The sequence below is a fragment of the Marmota flaviventris genome, chromosome 8 (genome assembly GCF_047511675.1).
Source record: "Marmota flaviventris isolate mMarFla1 chromosome 8, mMarFla1.hap1, whole genome shotgun sequence".
NCBI classification, from domain to species: Eukaryota; Metazoa; Chordata; class Mammalia; order Rodentia; family Sciuridae; genus Marmota; species Marmota flaviventris.
In genome coordinates this window covers 9,014,264-9,030,747 of record NC_092505.1, presented here as the reverse complement: position 1 = coordinate 9,030,747, position 16,484 = coordinate 9,014,264, and the positions used below count along the sequence as shown (strand labels likewise).

Below are 16,484 nucleotides of genomic sequence, written 5' to 3'. Positions count from 1 at the left end.
GGAACAAGATACTGCCTCTGTACTGAGACTGGATGGACTTTTTCTTGTCATTGCCTCATAAAGGTTACAGTGTAACAGCGATTACATAGCTCTCACATTGCATCAGGCATGTCATTAGCTATGACTTAAAATACATGGGAGAGCTGGGTGCAGTGTCAGAGATCTAATCCTAGTGACTCAGGAGGCCAAGGTAGGAGGATTGCAAGTTTGAGGCAGGCCTCAGAAACTTAGCAAGACCCTGTCTCAAAATACAAATTAAAAAATGACTGGGGATGCAGGTTAGCATTAAAGTATCCCCAGGTTTGATGCCCAGTACCACACAACCATACACACAGAATAATGATAAAAAGAAAAAGTCTATTAGACAAAAGGATTTATGTAGGTTACATGCAAACACTAAGGACCGGAACATCCATAGAATCTGGCATCTGCAGGGGTGGACTCTGCCCCTCACCACCATGAGGGCTGAACAAATCACCTCCCACCCTAAAAAGGACCCTGGTGCTCTCCTGCACTTTGTGCTTTTCTTCCTCCATGCTTCACATTCCCTTCCCATCTTCCTGATTCTGTTGGTCCCAGAGTGACTCAGCGGAGTCGCCCACCTAGCGGGCCATGAATGCACAGTTCTCTGTAGGCCAAGGCACCCAGGAGAGCCGCTGCTTGGCACACCCTCTACCCCAGGCTCCGCTCATCCACCACGGTGTACTCCAGCCAGAGGCCACACAGGGCAGAGTGACCTCCCGGGTTGGCTGATGCCCCAGCCTATGTGTGCCCAGAGCCCAGAGCCTTGAGCACACAGTGCATGCCATCTGGAGCCACAACAGGGGTGCCCGAGGCTGGGCAGCTGGGCCTTCAGATCCTGAGAGCCTGGACAGCCAGGTAGACCGGATGCTATAGGGCAGGAGAGAAGTTCAAGGCCAGACTGAGGTGCCAGCTGACGTCTGGGTACACCTACCTTTACCCAATGGGTGTTTGAAACTGAACTTACACGTGTCTGAGGCTGCCTGATTGGAAACCAGTTCTCCACTTCTGGATTGTCTGGAGTCCCTAGAACTCCCCAAGTGTCCCTTCTTTCTCCAAACCTGATCCACATGTCTGCTATGTTTACATCTGGTGATGGCACTTGTCTGTTGGTGCTCTCCTTGTCATTAGGGTCAGATCAATTCCTAGTGTGGACTCAAGGCCTTTAAGGGCATCCCTGCCCCAGCCCTCTCCCAGGCCTCTTGAACTGGCCACCAGCATGTGCCTTGGCTCCTCTAAGACCTGGTGTTCCCACTCCACGCTAAGTTCTCTGCTGGATGCCTCCACCTCAGAAGCATTGTTGTCACCTGCAGGTCTCAGCAAAGATGACAATCTGTCTGGGGAGACTGAGTGCCCCTTTGCCAGGTTATGCATCAATGTTCATTTGCTCCCATCACACCTGCTCTCTGCCCTCCTGCTATCCTCTACAAACAGTGATGGCCTGCTTGTCCTGCTCCTCACTAGTCCCCAAAGGCTCGGCCCAACTTTGTATCTCCAGTGCTAACCCAGTGCCTGACACACAGTAGACACACAGTAGACGCATGAGGACAATATGATGAAGGCAGGCAGGCAGGCAGGAAATGCCCTCCATTGATGAGCCAGGGGACAAGGCAGGGGAACAGTTACAATGAAACAGAAATAGACACTATGTTTCAACAACAATAGTCAGTGCCCAGCAAATGTTTGTAGGAATTATTATGCGTGCATTTATTTGTGACTGTAAGAAATTCTTGCTGTATCTCGGCACTGTCATTTCAGGTCTATAATAAGATAAAGGAATGCAAGTCCCTTGCTGTGAAGGAAGGACTGGATTGTGGAAATCTCTGCCATTCCTAACTTTCTGATTCAGTAAGACACGTGCTGCCTCCAGCCAGCTGTCTTCTCTCCTCCCTCGGTGACTGTCACTGTAGAAGGAAACAATGTCACAGAAAGGAAAGCCGTGGCTCTTCTTCCTGCCATGTTACCTACATGCAGCACTTTAACCCTTCTAACGACCTTGTGGGGCCTGGATTAAAGACACGTCACACCTATGTACAGAAGGGGAGACTGAGGCCCTGAGGGAGTCCCGCAGGACGCCCTATTTTCATAGGATGTCACACTACCTTCCTAAGATCTGCAGAGCTGTCGCAAATGGACGTGTGTTTCTATGGGGTTATTATGAATCAGAGGAATATTAAATGGACACAGTGGTCCCGGTGTAATCTAGAGCCCAGGGATTTGGCGAGCACGCAAGATAACCGTTCAGAAAGACACCTCTCCCATTAGCAGCCTGGTCAATCAGTTCTTGGGTTTACATTTGGCCACAAGAGACAAACACTCACGGACATTCGCGTGCAATTTAGGAAAATGCTGAGATACGATCTTCAGAATGGCTTCCGGTGGAAGAGTCAGCGTGGCCCGGAGTATGGTCCAGGGCAAGCTGCGGTGACACCACCATAAAACTCCCCTCCACTTGGGTGGAGGCAGCAATTATGGCTCAGGAAGAATGTGATGCTGCTGGGTGCCAGCCTGTGCGGCCCAGCGACGGGACAAAGGGATTATTCTGCTTCATTGTTAAAATGCAGTGTTTATTGTTAAAATACGATCGGGAATTAAAAGGGGCATTATGAATCATAAATATTTGCATGCCATTAATGTTTGAACAAAAGAGCTGGAAGGGCTAAGTGGGGAGGACTTCTTTTCCCATGAAAAACAGCGCCTCAAATTACAGCGCATATTTAATTTCATCTCTGCCATCGCTAATCTGAAATCTCAGGGCCTGTTGCATAATAACCCTTTCGGGGCCTCAGAACTCCACGGGGCTGAGGAATAGGGATAAGTGTCAATTCTGCCTTCTGGAAAACTCATCCACTTTGACCAACAAAGAGCAGGCCCCTGGGTGATACTGTTGCTTGCTGTGAACTCACGGTTGTCACTGTCTACTCCAGAGTTGGTGTCACTGCAGAGATCTTACCAAGCAAAGAAACGAGCCCCGGCCCATGCTTTACTGGGGGTAATCCGTCCTCACTGCCCTCCTGGCTCCCGTGGAGCAAGGCAGAATCGGGCTTGGACTGGTCAAGCTACTTGTTCATGGTGACGTATTTTTAAGTCAGGAATTCTCAACTAAGGGCAATCAATCGTCCCTGCTCCTCAGGGGACATCTGGCAATCCTGCAGACATTTCTGGTTGTCACAACTGGGAAGGAGGTGCACTGGTTACTGGATCAAGGGCAGGAAGGCGACCAACATTCAACAGCTCAGGGAACAGCCCTGCACAGCACAGAGCCACCAGGCTGAAATGTCAGCAGTGGCTCAGGTGAATCTGCTTCCTCTTGGTGAAGTATCCAGTGAAGCCCACGTAGGACCGCTTGGCTCTACTGCCTGGGGCAAAACAGTCCCGGAAGTCATCCGTGTGCAGATATTTCCTGAGTGTCCCCACAGTCTGCGAGGCACGGACCTCATGGCTGAGGATGCCACTCGGAGCTTCCTCTGGGTATGAGCTGGGTCTCTTGCTTGTGGACGATTCTTGTCGGTCCCCCTCCGGATGCTTTCCAGATACATCTTGGCTTCTGTTCCACCGTGCGGGGGTCCAGGTGACTCCTGGAGTAGGCCCCTCCCACCACAGCTGTTCTGAGACCTCCCCCAGCGACCTTCACTTCCAGGCACTGTCCTGTGGGCTCCGGGCAGTCCCCAGCTCCATCACCAAGGGAACGCCCACCTGGACTAACTCTTACCATCACTAAAGACTTGACACACAACTGAGCTCTCTGCCAAACCTGGGAGCTCGGAGGAAGTGAGAAGTAGAGCATCCCAGGGGAGCTAAAGCAAGCAAGTGAAGAGAAAAACAACGGAACAGTCGCCGCCACTTAGTCCAGAAATGCAGCCTGCCCCAGAAGAACACCTGGAGGAGTCTCCTTAGACTTGGAGATTTCAAACCATCTCTCCCTGAATCTCAGTACAAAAACAGGGGACAGCTAACTAACTCATGGGGGGACGTGGGGGACACTCCAGAAGCACCCAGCCGTGCTTCTGCTTGTGGAAGCCACAAACCCAGCGCAGGGGCAGCAAACCTGGCTATGCTCAGAGACAGGCCAGAGAGCTGGGCCTTAGTCTCCTCTCCTCTCCATTTTTATTTCATGTGCACACACAGCCCTTTTGGAGTCTAGGGCTCTGTGGATGACAATTACCATGGCCTTACTGTTAGCACTTTTTAATTCTAGTAAACTGTGCCCATCACATTAATTGATGTTCGTGAATCAGTGGATCTGTGGCCCCTAGAATGAAATGCTCAGGGAGAGCACTGGATTTGCGCCATGTGACCTCCATGAGGGAGTGGCCGCAGTCAGGAGACTCCCTGGAAGAGCTGTCCCTGATGTGTGGACCACCCCACTAGCAGCCTGTCTCTCCTCTGGCTACCACACAGCCCTGATGCCAGGTGAGTCTGACAGACAAGCAGCGACAGCACAATTCTATGCACTTTAAACACTGGGATGTTTTCTTTTTTAAAATCTTAAATTCAGTGATTCTCTCTCATTTCATTTTTTTATTATGTGTAATTTTTTTTTCTTTTTTTCAGTACCAGCGATTGAACCCAGGAGCTTTTAACCACTAAGCCACATCCCTATCCCCTTTTTATGTTTTATTTAGAGACAGGGTCTCGATAAGGATCTTGCTTAAGGCCTCACTAAGTTGCTGAGGCTGGCTGTGAACTTGCAATCCTCCTGCCTCAGCCTCCTGAGCTGCTAGGATTACAGGCTTGCGCCACTGCACCCGGCTGCGTGTCAATTTTTAAGTTAAGTTTTTCATAAACTTGGTGGGAGACAGACATGGTGGGGGGAGGGGCAAGGGAGATATGACAACTTATGAATACTGCGGTGCTAGGTCGGGGCTTTGTAATTGGTCTCCTCAGTTTCAGCATGACTGACATTTTGGATTAGGACTTTGTTGGAGGAAGCTGTCCTGCACAGAGTAGGATATTTAGCAGGTCCCTGGCCTCTACCACTAGAAGCCAGAAGCAGTCCTCAAAAATCATGTGTGATAATCTAAAATGTCCACAGTTATTACCAAATGTCCTCTAGGGGTCAAAGACCGGAAGTTGATAGCCACTGAACAACAGGAGTATTCTTAAAATTGATAAGCAGAGCCATAGATAAGATAATAAGCGTGACCTCCCCACAGTTTCAAATGGAAGGACAAAAGCAAAACATTTATCATAGGTTCTGGAGACACTAGTTAAAGAGGCAGAGGAAGCCTTATTGATGACATAAGTTGACAGCGTCTTGTTAATGACAGATAGATAGGTGGACAGGTAGATAACTAATAGCACACAATGGTTTCAGATAGGAAGAAGGAACACAGCCATGAAGTCCTGCAACCAATGGCCTGGGCCACCGGGAGTGTTTCCACCTCCAACACCCCTCCTTCATCATCTACCAGCACGTCCGTGGCTGACGGCACTAGAGCCAGCCACGTTGCTGAGCATCACACACCTTTGTTGAGGGCCGGCCAGGCCCCCTCACTGGCCAGACGCCTCCCTGGGTCAGGTGGTGGGAGGTGGTGAGACTGGGCAGCGTGGGCTGCCCGTGCTCCATGATGATGGTCTTAAATCTCATGGTAAAAGCAGGCAGTAACCTAAGTTGTGAAATAAACAGGAAAATTACTTCCATCTTCTTAGGGAAAAATACAGTTTAAGTGGTTCCTGAATAAATGCTTCCTCACTGAAGAGCCTCTTAGGAAGTGACTGGGATTCCCTCACAAGTTATGGGTCCCCAACTCCGTGATGGCCTCATTGGAGAAAATTCGATAATTGAATCTCAAATGAAATTCCTGGATGGGATATTGCTGCCCAGCGTAGGCTAAAAGAGGTCTGGCAATGCTGGATTCCCAAATCAGAGCAGCACTAAATGAGCGCCATTCTAACTCCATTCCTGACACAGACAAAAATGCATCTCTGTTGTCTGTAGAACTCACGTTGGAACTACGCACTGAGGGAAGGCACCACTGAAATCCACGAATGCAGGCTGCTAAATACAACCACCACGTGTGGGGTTCATCGGGCCTGCACCTTATGGGGAGCAGACAACACTGGCACCTTTGAACAAATTCATAGACAGCTCATTAAATCCACTTGACTCACTTATTAATTTCTGTTAATTCTTTAGTCTGGGAAGTGTCATCAGCATGGATTTAGTCCTCAAAGACATCTTGGTCCAAGAAATCCCTCAATGGAAGTATGTATGGTCACACACACACACACACACACACACACACACACACACACGTAACTGGCTAAGAGTCCAACAGAGTCTTCAAAAGTGGGCAACCACTGCAGATTGATAGCACAGTCGGCCCTCTGAATCCACAGGTTCTGTATCCATACATTGAACCAACCATAGATCTTATCTATACAGACTTTTTCTTGTCATTATTCCTAAACAGTATAGTATGACAACTATTTACAGGGCATTGACATTGAATTAGGTATGGGCAGCAGTCTAGAGACAGCTCAAACTGGACGGGAGGATGTGACTAATGCAAATACTACATCACTGATAGAAGGGATCCAAGCATCTGCAGCTTTGGGTATCCAAGGCAGGGGGTGCCCTGGAGCCCGTTCCCCATGGATACGGAGGGGCGACTGTACACGTTCCTCATAAACATCCCTTGCTGATCTAAACTTGTTTTATAATCATCAGCAGAGAGAGAACAGTCATCAGACATTACACCATCTCTCTGTTTCAACAAGTAATTTTTCTTTAAAACTGGAAAAAAATTCCAGAAATACAGAATATGTTCTTCTATAACCAGCCTTCTCCACCCTCCCTCACCCCTCTCCAACCAGCACAAAAAGAAAATACAAAACTGATTTATTAGAACCAGAGGCGCGTTGCAGCCGCTGGCTGGACCAGTGTTTATGTCTCTAATGCTTGCTGCCGAAACAGGAAGCTCTAAAAATCACTCAACCATTACTTCTCTCCGAGGCACTTTCTGATTGATAGTCTTCTGTCTTGACCAAAGAGAACTGGCTCCACCAAGCTGGCTGGTGAGGAAGGGGTCGAGGGCAGGCGGAGAGAACAGCTTCTGCCCATCAAGTGAAAAATATGTTCGTACAAATAACCTCAATTAAGAAAAGCTGTCCAACACCATGGGCAATGGCTGGCACTTCATAAAATCAGCAAGAGGACCATGAAGGGATAAATTGTGACACTGTTTGTTCAGGCACAAGTTTTCAAGTAAGTTTTGCTCTGGTCCTTGCTACAGCAAGGCTTTAAGCAGGGCAGAGAACAACTTGCTTGAAGAAAGTGCTGTTCCTCTTTTATTGGCGAGTGTAAAAGAGAGTGAGAAACCTGATCTCTGGAGATGAATTCGACATCAGATCACAGATGCAAGCTCGTGACCTGCCATGGAAAGGCGGTATTTGCCAGGGCTGGCTGGGGCTTGCTATATCAGAAGCATGTCTTTTTTCATCCTTATTTGCTCACAGTTAAATCTCAAGAAAGCAAATTTCAATCTATATGCTATTTAAAAGTGTAGATCAATAACAATAGAGAAAAAGCGGGTGGGGGATGAGAGACTGGGTTTTAACATAACTGGTGTCTTCTTGTATTTTCTCTAGGAGATCTGATTGCCATCCTGTATCTAGAACGTTATCCGTGGAATGTCTCTGGGGTTGGCAGATGGATTTTTTTCCCTTTCCCTGTTATATGAAATCTGTAATGTAGTAGAGAATGACTTGGATTCTATGATATTATTGTGAGTCATTCAGACCATCTTTCAGTAAAAACCACTACATAAGGACTTGTCTCTCATTTAGAATATGGGTACAGTTCGCCAGTTCCCAGTTATACCTTCTCTTCCTCATCTCCACAGTCTGCCACTCATCTGAATGACAACGTGTCCATTCTGTGCTCGGAATGATGTAAAAGAACCTTAACAATGTAAATTCCTTAAGTAACCAACCTCACATAAATATGAAACAGCCCAGAGTTTGACAAGAGAAATATTACAACTGGGAAGATATCCACAGTGAGAGCGAAATGAAGGAATTTCACCTTATAAAAGTGTCAAGAAAGGATCCTACATTGAAAGTGGACAAGGTTAAGGTTGCCAGGGAAACCATCACAAACACCAAGAAATGAAACCTCATCCTGACAGGCCACAGAACACTCAGCATCCCAGGACTGGGCCTGGGATTCCCAAGGTGGCCCTGCAGCAAGGGGCTGGTGCATACAAGAGGGAACAGGCTGCGGTGTCCATGACAGGATGGGCCCCCTCCCCTTTACAAGTGATTACATTCACCCACACCTGGTGGCCATCCAAAGGCTTGGAAGGGCAGCCTGGATGGGATTTATCTCTAATCCTGCTAACCAAGTCCTGGCTATAACAAAAGAAGGCCACAAGCAAAACAGCTCAGAGGCAAGGAAATGCCCACCTCATTTACTCACGTATTTTTTCATTTTCCAGATATCTACTTGATGAAACCTTGTGCTAGACTGAGGCACTGTGGTCGATGTGAAGTTCTAAATTCACAGATTCCTGGCCTGGCACCCATGGATCCCCAGAAGCTTTACAAACAAACTCCAGAAGCTCTGGAAACTTAAAATTGTGCAGGAAATTTCGTACACAAGGGCATATTTTTCCTCCTGGGGAAAAGTCTTCCAAAGGATTTTCAAAATTACGTATGACATTTTCAAAATTGTATTCTGAGAAAAAAGAGAAGGAAATCTGCAAGGGATTCTCTTTCCCTGTTTATGATGTGGCTGATGATATGGTTTGGTAGATTTCTTGTTTGGTTCTGAAATGAAATAACTACAGCTGTATTCACGGATGGATCGATTTCTCTCTAGCTGATTAAATACGTCAACAGGGACAAAGCACTCACAGATGTCATTGCTAAAATTTCTTAGATGTCTCCACCTGAAGCCGTGACACACTTATAACTCTGAACATATCGGGAGCATGTGCATTAACTGCAGGTAAAAACTTATGCAAACTGCTGTGTTCAATAATCTCACTAAAGAGAATCGCTTTTGACCCTGAATTTGGGATTTTCTGGAGATGACTGATAGTCCCAGGCCATGTGGTTAAAATGTGCATTGTTCTGAACAACCAACTGTATCCTCTCCTAATCTCTAACTCCTAGAGCCCCCTACTCCCTCCTCCGGGAACAGCTATCTCTTCTTCCTTGGCTATTTATCTTTTCTTCCTTTGTAAAGGTGGTCAATTCACATGGTGATACTGAATCAAAGGGAGAAACTTTCCAAGGCTGAGATATAGCCTGAATTAGATTTAAGCTGCCAGGGAGAAAAAGGAGGAAATGGAAGAAAACGAAGAAGGTTCGGGCTTCTGAGGCCTTCACCCATATTTTTAGGGGCCAGTGCAGTTAGCAGGGCTGTGGAAGCCGGACAGGCAGGTTTTCCCAGTTACAGGCTGAACCCGAGGTTAGGAGCTGTGATTCTGGACTCCAGCCAGCGCCCGGACAGATCAGTTTTGTACAACAGAAAAATTGGTAATCTCTGGCAATTTCTCTGAGGTTTACGATCCCCACAGTCGGGCAACTAGGAAAATAAAGGGAACATCTTTTTCTACCTTTCATCCTGCACTAGGCACCTGGTCCCTTTGGGAATCCATCAGATGAGTGGCTTTGGATAGAATTAAAAATTGGTACTGAAATGAGTAGATGAGCAATGGACCTTCTGGGCCACCATGGGTTGCATCAAGACCAAGGGCTTATTTTCAAAAGCAGAAAATGAAACAATAGATAGTCTTAAGATCATTTAATTAGAAAAAAAGCAACAATGAGACTTTTAAAGGATAAGATTCAGTAAGGAAGATTAAGACTAATTGTCAAAATTAGTGAGAATCATCTGCTCTCCTCCTAATGAGAAGCAAATTGCAAAGAAAAAAATAAATAAATAAAAAAAAGCAAAAAGAAGAGGAGGGGGAGGAGGGGGGGAAGAAGAAGAAAGCCTGGCAGGCTCTGATGTTGACACTTACACTAGAAAGAACAAAATCAAATTACACTTTACAACTATGGAGTAAAATTGTGAGACCAAGTCAAATTGGGCTTCTTGATAACTCATTTGTATTATGCATTGATAACCCCTTTGTCCCCCCAAAATCACTTAAGACCAATATTACACACGCTAGACATAATCAGGTCAAATGTTCAATTAGTGTTCCTGTATTTTTGATTACTTATTATCATTCATGGGAAGGAGAGTCTGTGCAAAACACATATTGCCATTTATGGCATTGAGTTAAGTTTTTCATTCCAGGGTATGAGAAGACAGCCCAGCCTCGGCTGCAGCTATGTCACTCTGGGGGGTTTATGCAAACTCAAGGGCACACTGGCACAAATCAGGCAGCCGAGCGCAAACAATCCACGCCTTGGGGAAACAGTTCACTGTTACCCAAGTCAACGCAAGCACCTATTAGTCACCCACTCAAAACAGAAATGGCCAACAAGGGATAAGAAATCAGCCCTCACTACCAGAAAAATAAGCACGCTGCTTTCAAAACTCCTTCTCTACAATCACCGATTTACTGCACGTTGCCAGAAAGCCACTATTGAACTCCTTATGGGAAAATGTCACTGGCATGGGTCATTAAGTAGCTTTGAAAACTTTTAGAATCAAAATCTGACACACAGCCCCACACAGATGCATATTATGAAAATAATCCTTTCTCTGGAAAAGCAACCAAATGATACTATACTCAGCTATCAATTTTGGAAAGTAGACATCCACAATAACTGGACTAAGACTGTTAGCCAGGCAGGTGGACCCGGCTTTTATTGGCTTCTCACCCATTCTGCTAGCGACTCATCCGGGGCCTTCAAGATGATTTCTAAACACACATCTCTGAATCATAATGCAAATTCCATTTGCTGAAAGGCAGGGACTTTTAATATAACAAGTGAACCCATTTAATGACTTGTGCTTTTATATCTTATAGCATCACTCGTACTTTCAATAAGTGGATATGATTTTCTCTGCATTATCCTATTATTAACATAGTTACTACTGTGAGCATATATTTTCAATCATGTTCTAAGTTTTTCATTTTCTCCAGCTATGATTCTATTATGAAAATGATCCGGACAGCAAGGGTAGCAAAAAACAAACAAACAACAACAACAAAAAAAAAACAGTCCCAAAATCCAATACTTGTCTGCCCCTTTCCCCTGTTCCACTAATCCAACTCTTTAAGAATGCAGATTTTCTAATATTTTTGAGTGCCTTTATAAAGAATAATGACTACTCCTGCAGCTGATCTTTTCATTTTTTCTTTTTTCCAATACAAGGACTATTGTTACTAGGTATTTATCGTGTCTCTTTTATTAAACTTGAAAAAACTTTTATTCCTAAGATTATTCAGTAGTATATTACAGAAATAAGATTTTCAAAACGAATTATCCTGCCTCTTTCAATTAAACTTTTGGTGCTTGTTCCCGTGTATAAAATGTGGCTTAGGTTTTTACAATGCAGAGAAAAGACAATACTTGAAAATAATTGGAAACTTGAGATGATTACAATGAGCCAAGATTCCTCTTCCTGCTTTAATACTTTGATACAGTGTTAAAGAGAAAGAAAAGCAAAATTACCCATATAGCTGAACTAATGCAACAATTTCTTTGGATTTTCTGGTTTCTAATGTCATTAGTACCTAAAATGTTAAGTGGGCCAATTCCTCTCCCCAAATCTTACAAGGCATTCAAAACAAATGTAACAGGAAGGGCATATTGCCCTCAGTAATACTGACATGATTTCTTCCTATTTTACCCTAAAGAGGTAAGCCCGCCTCAAACTATGCTTCCATGGCCTTTCACTAAGAATCCCTTGAAACTATTCAAAGAGGTCACTAGAAATCCTGCCAATTGTCACAGATTGCACATGAATCATAAATTCAAGGCTTACATTACTTGATTACCAAAGAACCCCCACCATATAATCTGTTTCCATTTGGTAAATTTTATATTTTCACATTTTAGTAAAGTTTAGTAAAACTTTGAGGGGTTTTGTTGAAATTCACAATTTGTTTTGCATGTTCCATATCAGTCTTAAACCAATTTAGCAACAGAAAACAGTAACATAAAGTTAGATTCTGTTTAAAACATTGAATTTTAAATAAATATTTTCAAAAAACTTCGACATAACAATATAATAAAGACCATCACAATAACTGCTGGAAGTTTTGAAATCTAAATTGGTCACCACATAATATTTTGTGTTGCAAATTCAATTTTGACAGATACATACCTCTTCCACTCCGACCGACAAACCTGAGGTCATTGAATCTTGCCACTTGGTTCTTCATGGCCGCGGTTGCATTTCTAAGCTCAGCCGAGTAGTTTTCATCATTGCCAGCCATTACCGTGACCAGGGTGCCATCTGGAACATCCCCTAGAGCCACCACCTAGACACCAGTCAAGGGACAAACACAGGCATCAGGAATGTCATACATACACTTATATATCATCTGTGAAGCAATTGTTCTAAAATAAAATGTGTGTTAAATGATACCTTCTAGTTTGCAGAGGAACATAATCATAACTTAAGCAACACAAGGAAACAGTTAATAATGGGAAGATTTATTCTAATTGCATTATGTATAAGTAAATATAATTTTTTCCCTGCTGAAACTCTTACTAAATTCACCTCATGAAGGTACCTAAGGTCATATTGCCCAGCTGGAATGACTAACAATGGCAAGGACTTTGAAAAGCTATGCCATCTCATGAATACAATTATCCTCTTAATTCCACATATCTGAGAAACAGAATGTCTGTGTTTGTGAGTTTAGAACCTAACTCATCTTCTATGTGCTCAGACCTCCACTGATGGGCCTAACTGAGCCTGGACTTCAAGTACTTAAACTTTTTTTTACTAAAACTAAATTCAACCTTTGCTAATGATTCTTGAATGACGTAAACTGTCCCTTTGCATTTCATCTTTGGTCCCTCTACTGGGTTTGATTATATCAAAATTTCACTAGCAGTGAATCCTGTCAGGCAAGGGGAGTGGGGAAATCAGATAGGTAACCTTTGATTATTACTAGTTACAAAACTGGCAGACCTCAGAGAAAAGGTCCTCCCACTTTGGCAATTCTCAAATCCAGGGTGAAACTGGTTTGCATTTTTATATCTGTGAGTCCCAAAGATGTGTTAATTAAGTCCTGATAGATGACTGAGGTTTTATCCAAACTGAGCTCATCTTAACCACGAATTCCTTTTATGTAATGAAAAATATGGTTTATTATCAGGACTACTGAAAAAAACCAATAGATAAGTATTTTGAAACTCAGGGAATGAAACAGGAGTAACTCAAGGTAAACTGCTCTGAAGAGCACGGCCTGAAGATGTTTTATGCCATAGTATCCATTTCTTGGCCATTGTGTGACCCTGCTAGAAACAGTTTTCTTGGTCTAGACATTAATTATTGGCTTTATTTCTATTGTTTCAAAAATTTTTCAATGTGATCATAGAATTTCAAATCCAAATGCCCCAAGTTGGACTTGTTCCTATCATTTCTGATCTTCTCGGTGAAGATCAGTAATCTTTCTCAATCAGGAATGACATTTGTGTTATTCATTCCAATGGTATAATTGTTTTCTGGTGGTTTTCCAACTGCTAACAATCAAGGATTCCTTAGTCTACTGTTAAAATTCTTCCCCCTGTTTTTCATCTCCCAATTTCTACCTCATAATTGTTACATCATTTTTTGGTGGGAATTTCAAGTCCTCTCTCTGTATCTGAATAAGGCTGCCAGAGTTTCCTTTGTCTGACACCAAAGTCACATTTCTCAGCATTCCCATCCTCATTGTGAGCTTAGTCATGGCCCCTTCACTGTGTCCTTCAGATGACCATGTTCTGTTTTTATTCACAGTGGCTACTTCAGCGCCTAGGTTCTAAGGAGCGTAGCAGAAAATGAGCCCGTTACTCTGAGAGGCAAAAAGCACTGGATCCTAAGACCTCACCAGGATAACCTACTCCCAAGGCACTAGGTAAGTATCTTCCTCATCTATTTCACCCAATTTACACTGTCAAACAAGATCTGGGCCTCTTATCTTTGTTTTTAATCCTTTCATTTCAATTGTTAGACATGTTTTCCATCAAGGAGATTTTAAAACACTGGTATTTATTCTCCAAGCAATCTCTAATTAGGTATTTAGTTCCCATTATAAGTGTGTTTGTTGCCATTTAATTAAGAACCCTAATACGACAATTTTCTTTTGTTTCAAAAGACATTATTGAGATAAATCTCCTTGATCAATGAATTATTTTTACCTTTTCTTCCACTCCTACAAAATATGCTTGCTTTATTCTGTTCTTTTTAGTTTCTTATTTTTTTTCCTCTTTTTTCCCCTATTTTCACTTCCCTCTGTGAACTTAGCTCACAGTGTTGAAATGCTCTCCTTCCACACTGATTTTGACTTCCTCATCCTCACCTCCCTGTGGTGACCCAGGCTTTTCTATTTTGATTCAACATGCAGTAAGTGTGCAGGGTATTGGTCCACGACATGGCTTTCAAACTGAATAATTCATGGTCGGGCCCAAATCGGTAAAGAGATTAAGATGAATAAATCTTGTTTTATAACCACCCAAATGCATTCTGAATCTCTCTGCTGTTTCTCTGGTCCTCTACCTGTGCTTCTCATCTGTTCAATTAGAGAGCTGGCACACTCAGGAGGCGGTCACCAAGTAGAAACAATACAATATGAAATTATCATGGTAGCTAGATAAGAAAAGGTTGTGATGTTGGAGTACAAGAATAAAAAAAAAATAGAAATGCAACTTTCACCACTCCCATTTTCTAAAATGTAGTGGGAATCCAAGATTTTGGGGTGCTCAGAAATCATTTACTTGGCCTTTTCCTGATCTCTGCCGGATTGGCAGGGGGAGTTGTTTTCTAGGGTAATGTCATTAATAATGTATCTCATCCAATGAACAAGCATACTCAGGCTAGTTTAAAAATTTTTAAATGTAAAAGTAATATGTCAGCTAATTTGATCCAGTTTTTTTTGTCACTGATAGGCAATGTGAAGAGAATGAAGAAATATCTCATTTCAAACAGAAAAAAAGAAGCAACTGGAATGAAAAGCTATAAACAATAGGTAAGGGAACACAAACATTGACATTTTAACACAGACCAAACAGACAAGAAGGGACTTGCTGGCCAAAGACATCTCATATTTTGTTTTACTTCTCTGTTTCTAAAGTATCAGGAAGTTGGGCAAAATATCAACTCTCCTCTGCACTGTATGGACCTCCCAACACTGCTCTTTACGACTCAGTTCAAACTGTCATTTTCAACCAATTCTAATGAGGTTGAAATTACAGTTACAATTCATTTACTTCAAATCCCTTAATCTTCCAGTGTTTCAAAGAAGGCTATGGAGTGGAACACAGAATTCAGCCGAGATGACATTTAATGCATAGCTAGGGACGGTGATCTTGGAGCCAAAAACATTCCTTTTTTCCTTTTTTACAGAAAGCCTATCACCATCAGCATCCAAGGTCTCCAAACTTCCCTGTTGAAGGCATGTTTATGTCTTTGGACTTTGGTGTACCAGGGACTAAACAAACTGTAATATTATAGCATTGCAAAATCTATCCTAAGCCATCCAAACAGCTCTGTAGGCTGCTTCTGTAAATACTGGGCAACACGTAGCAAATTTAAGATTTTCTTAGTGGTAAAAATATGTACCTCATCTGTGCAAAAATAAAGGTCTGCTATGGGAGGAAGGGGGTGGAGAACAGGTTGGGAGGCCAGGACACATAATTAGGACAATTTTAAAGAAAATTAACAATTTCAAATCTCTCATGAGTTCTCAAGATTAAGGCAGAGGATTTACACATAGAATTTCAGAAGACTCCTAAAGAGGCACTTAAATGCTCTTTTCATCGATATTATCCAACTTTATAATTGTTTCACATTTTCTCTTCTATATCATAGGGAAAATATTAAAATCTCTAAGGATTAGCTTTCTAAAGAGATTGAGGTTCACTTAAATGAAATTTTAAAGGAATACTTTTTTGAGAAACAGCTTAGGAGGTGTTTGGTGGGTAGGTATGTACAGGGTGCAGCCGGGACCCACAGTAAATCAAGCCAGGATGCAGGCGGGGTTGAAGTTTCGCCTGCTTTTATTCTTACTCTTTAGGTTTACTCCTGCACTGAAAATTCTGTCTACTCTTTCAATTATGTAGTGAGCAAGTCTCCTTGAAGAAGGAGCCTCTCTTTTCGGGACTTGGTGACAGATATTAATCAAGTGGTCTTTCTTTGCTATCCTTTTCTTTCTCCCAAATGTTCTTGAGAGACCCACTGGGACTTTTTGAAGGAGCTATACACCTTGACCCTACAGTAGCCTACAGGCACAGTAAAGAAAATTAAGACTTTTTTTTTCTTACAGTGAATTGTCTAAAGTCATTTTTAAAAGGAAATTTATATATAGTTATTGCAATTTCTGCTAGAAGGAATTTTATGG

General features: G+C 43.1%; 1 protein-coding gene across 7 annotated transcripts in view; it reads right to left on the bottom strand.

The window, feature by feature from the left end:
- The window catches only part of Runx1 (RUNX family transcription factor 1), a 226,898-nt gene that overhangs the window by 70,320 nt on the left and 140,094 nt on the right, over window positions 1-16,484 (bottom strand). For all 7 annotated transcript variants that reach the window (XM_027929366.2, XM_027929370.2, XM_027929367.2 and 4 more), the window contains one exon: window positions 12,260-12,416. In XM_027929366.2, the coding sequence (XP_027785167.1) occupies window positions 12,260-12,416 (157 nt within the window). The remainder of the gene's footprint in view (window positions 1-12,259; window positions 12,417-16,484) is intronic.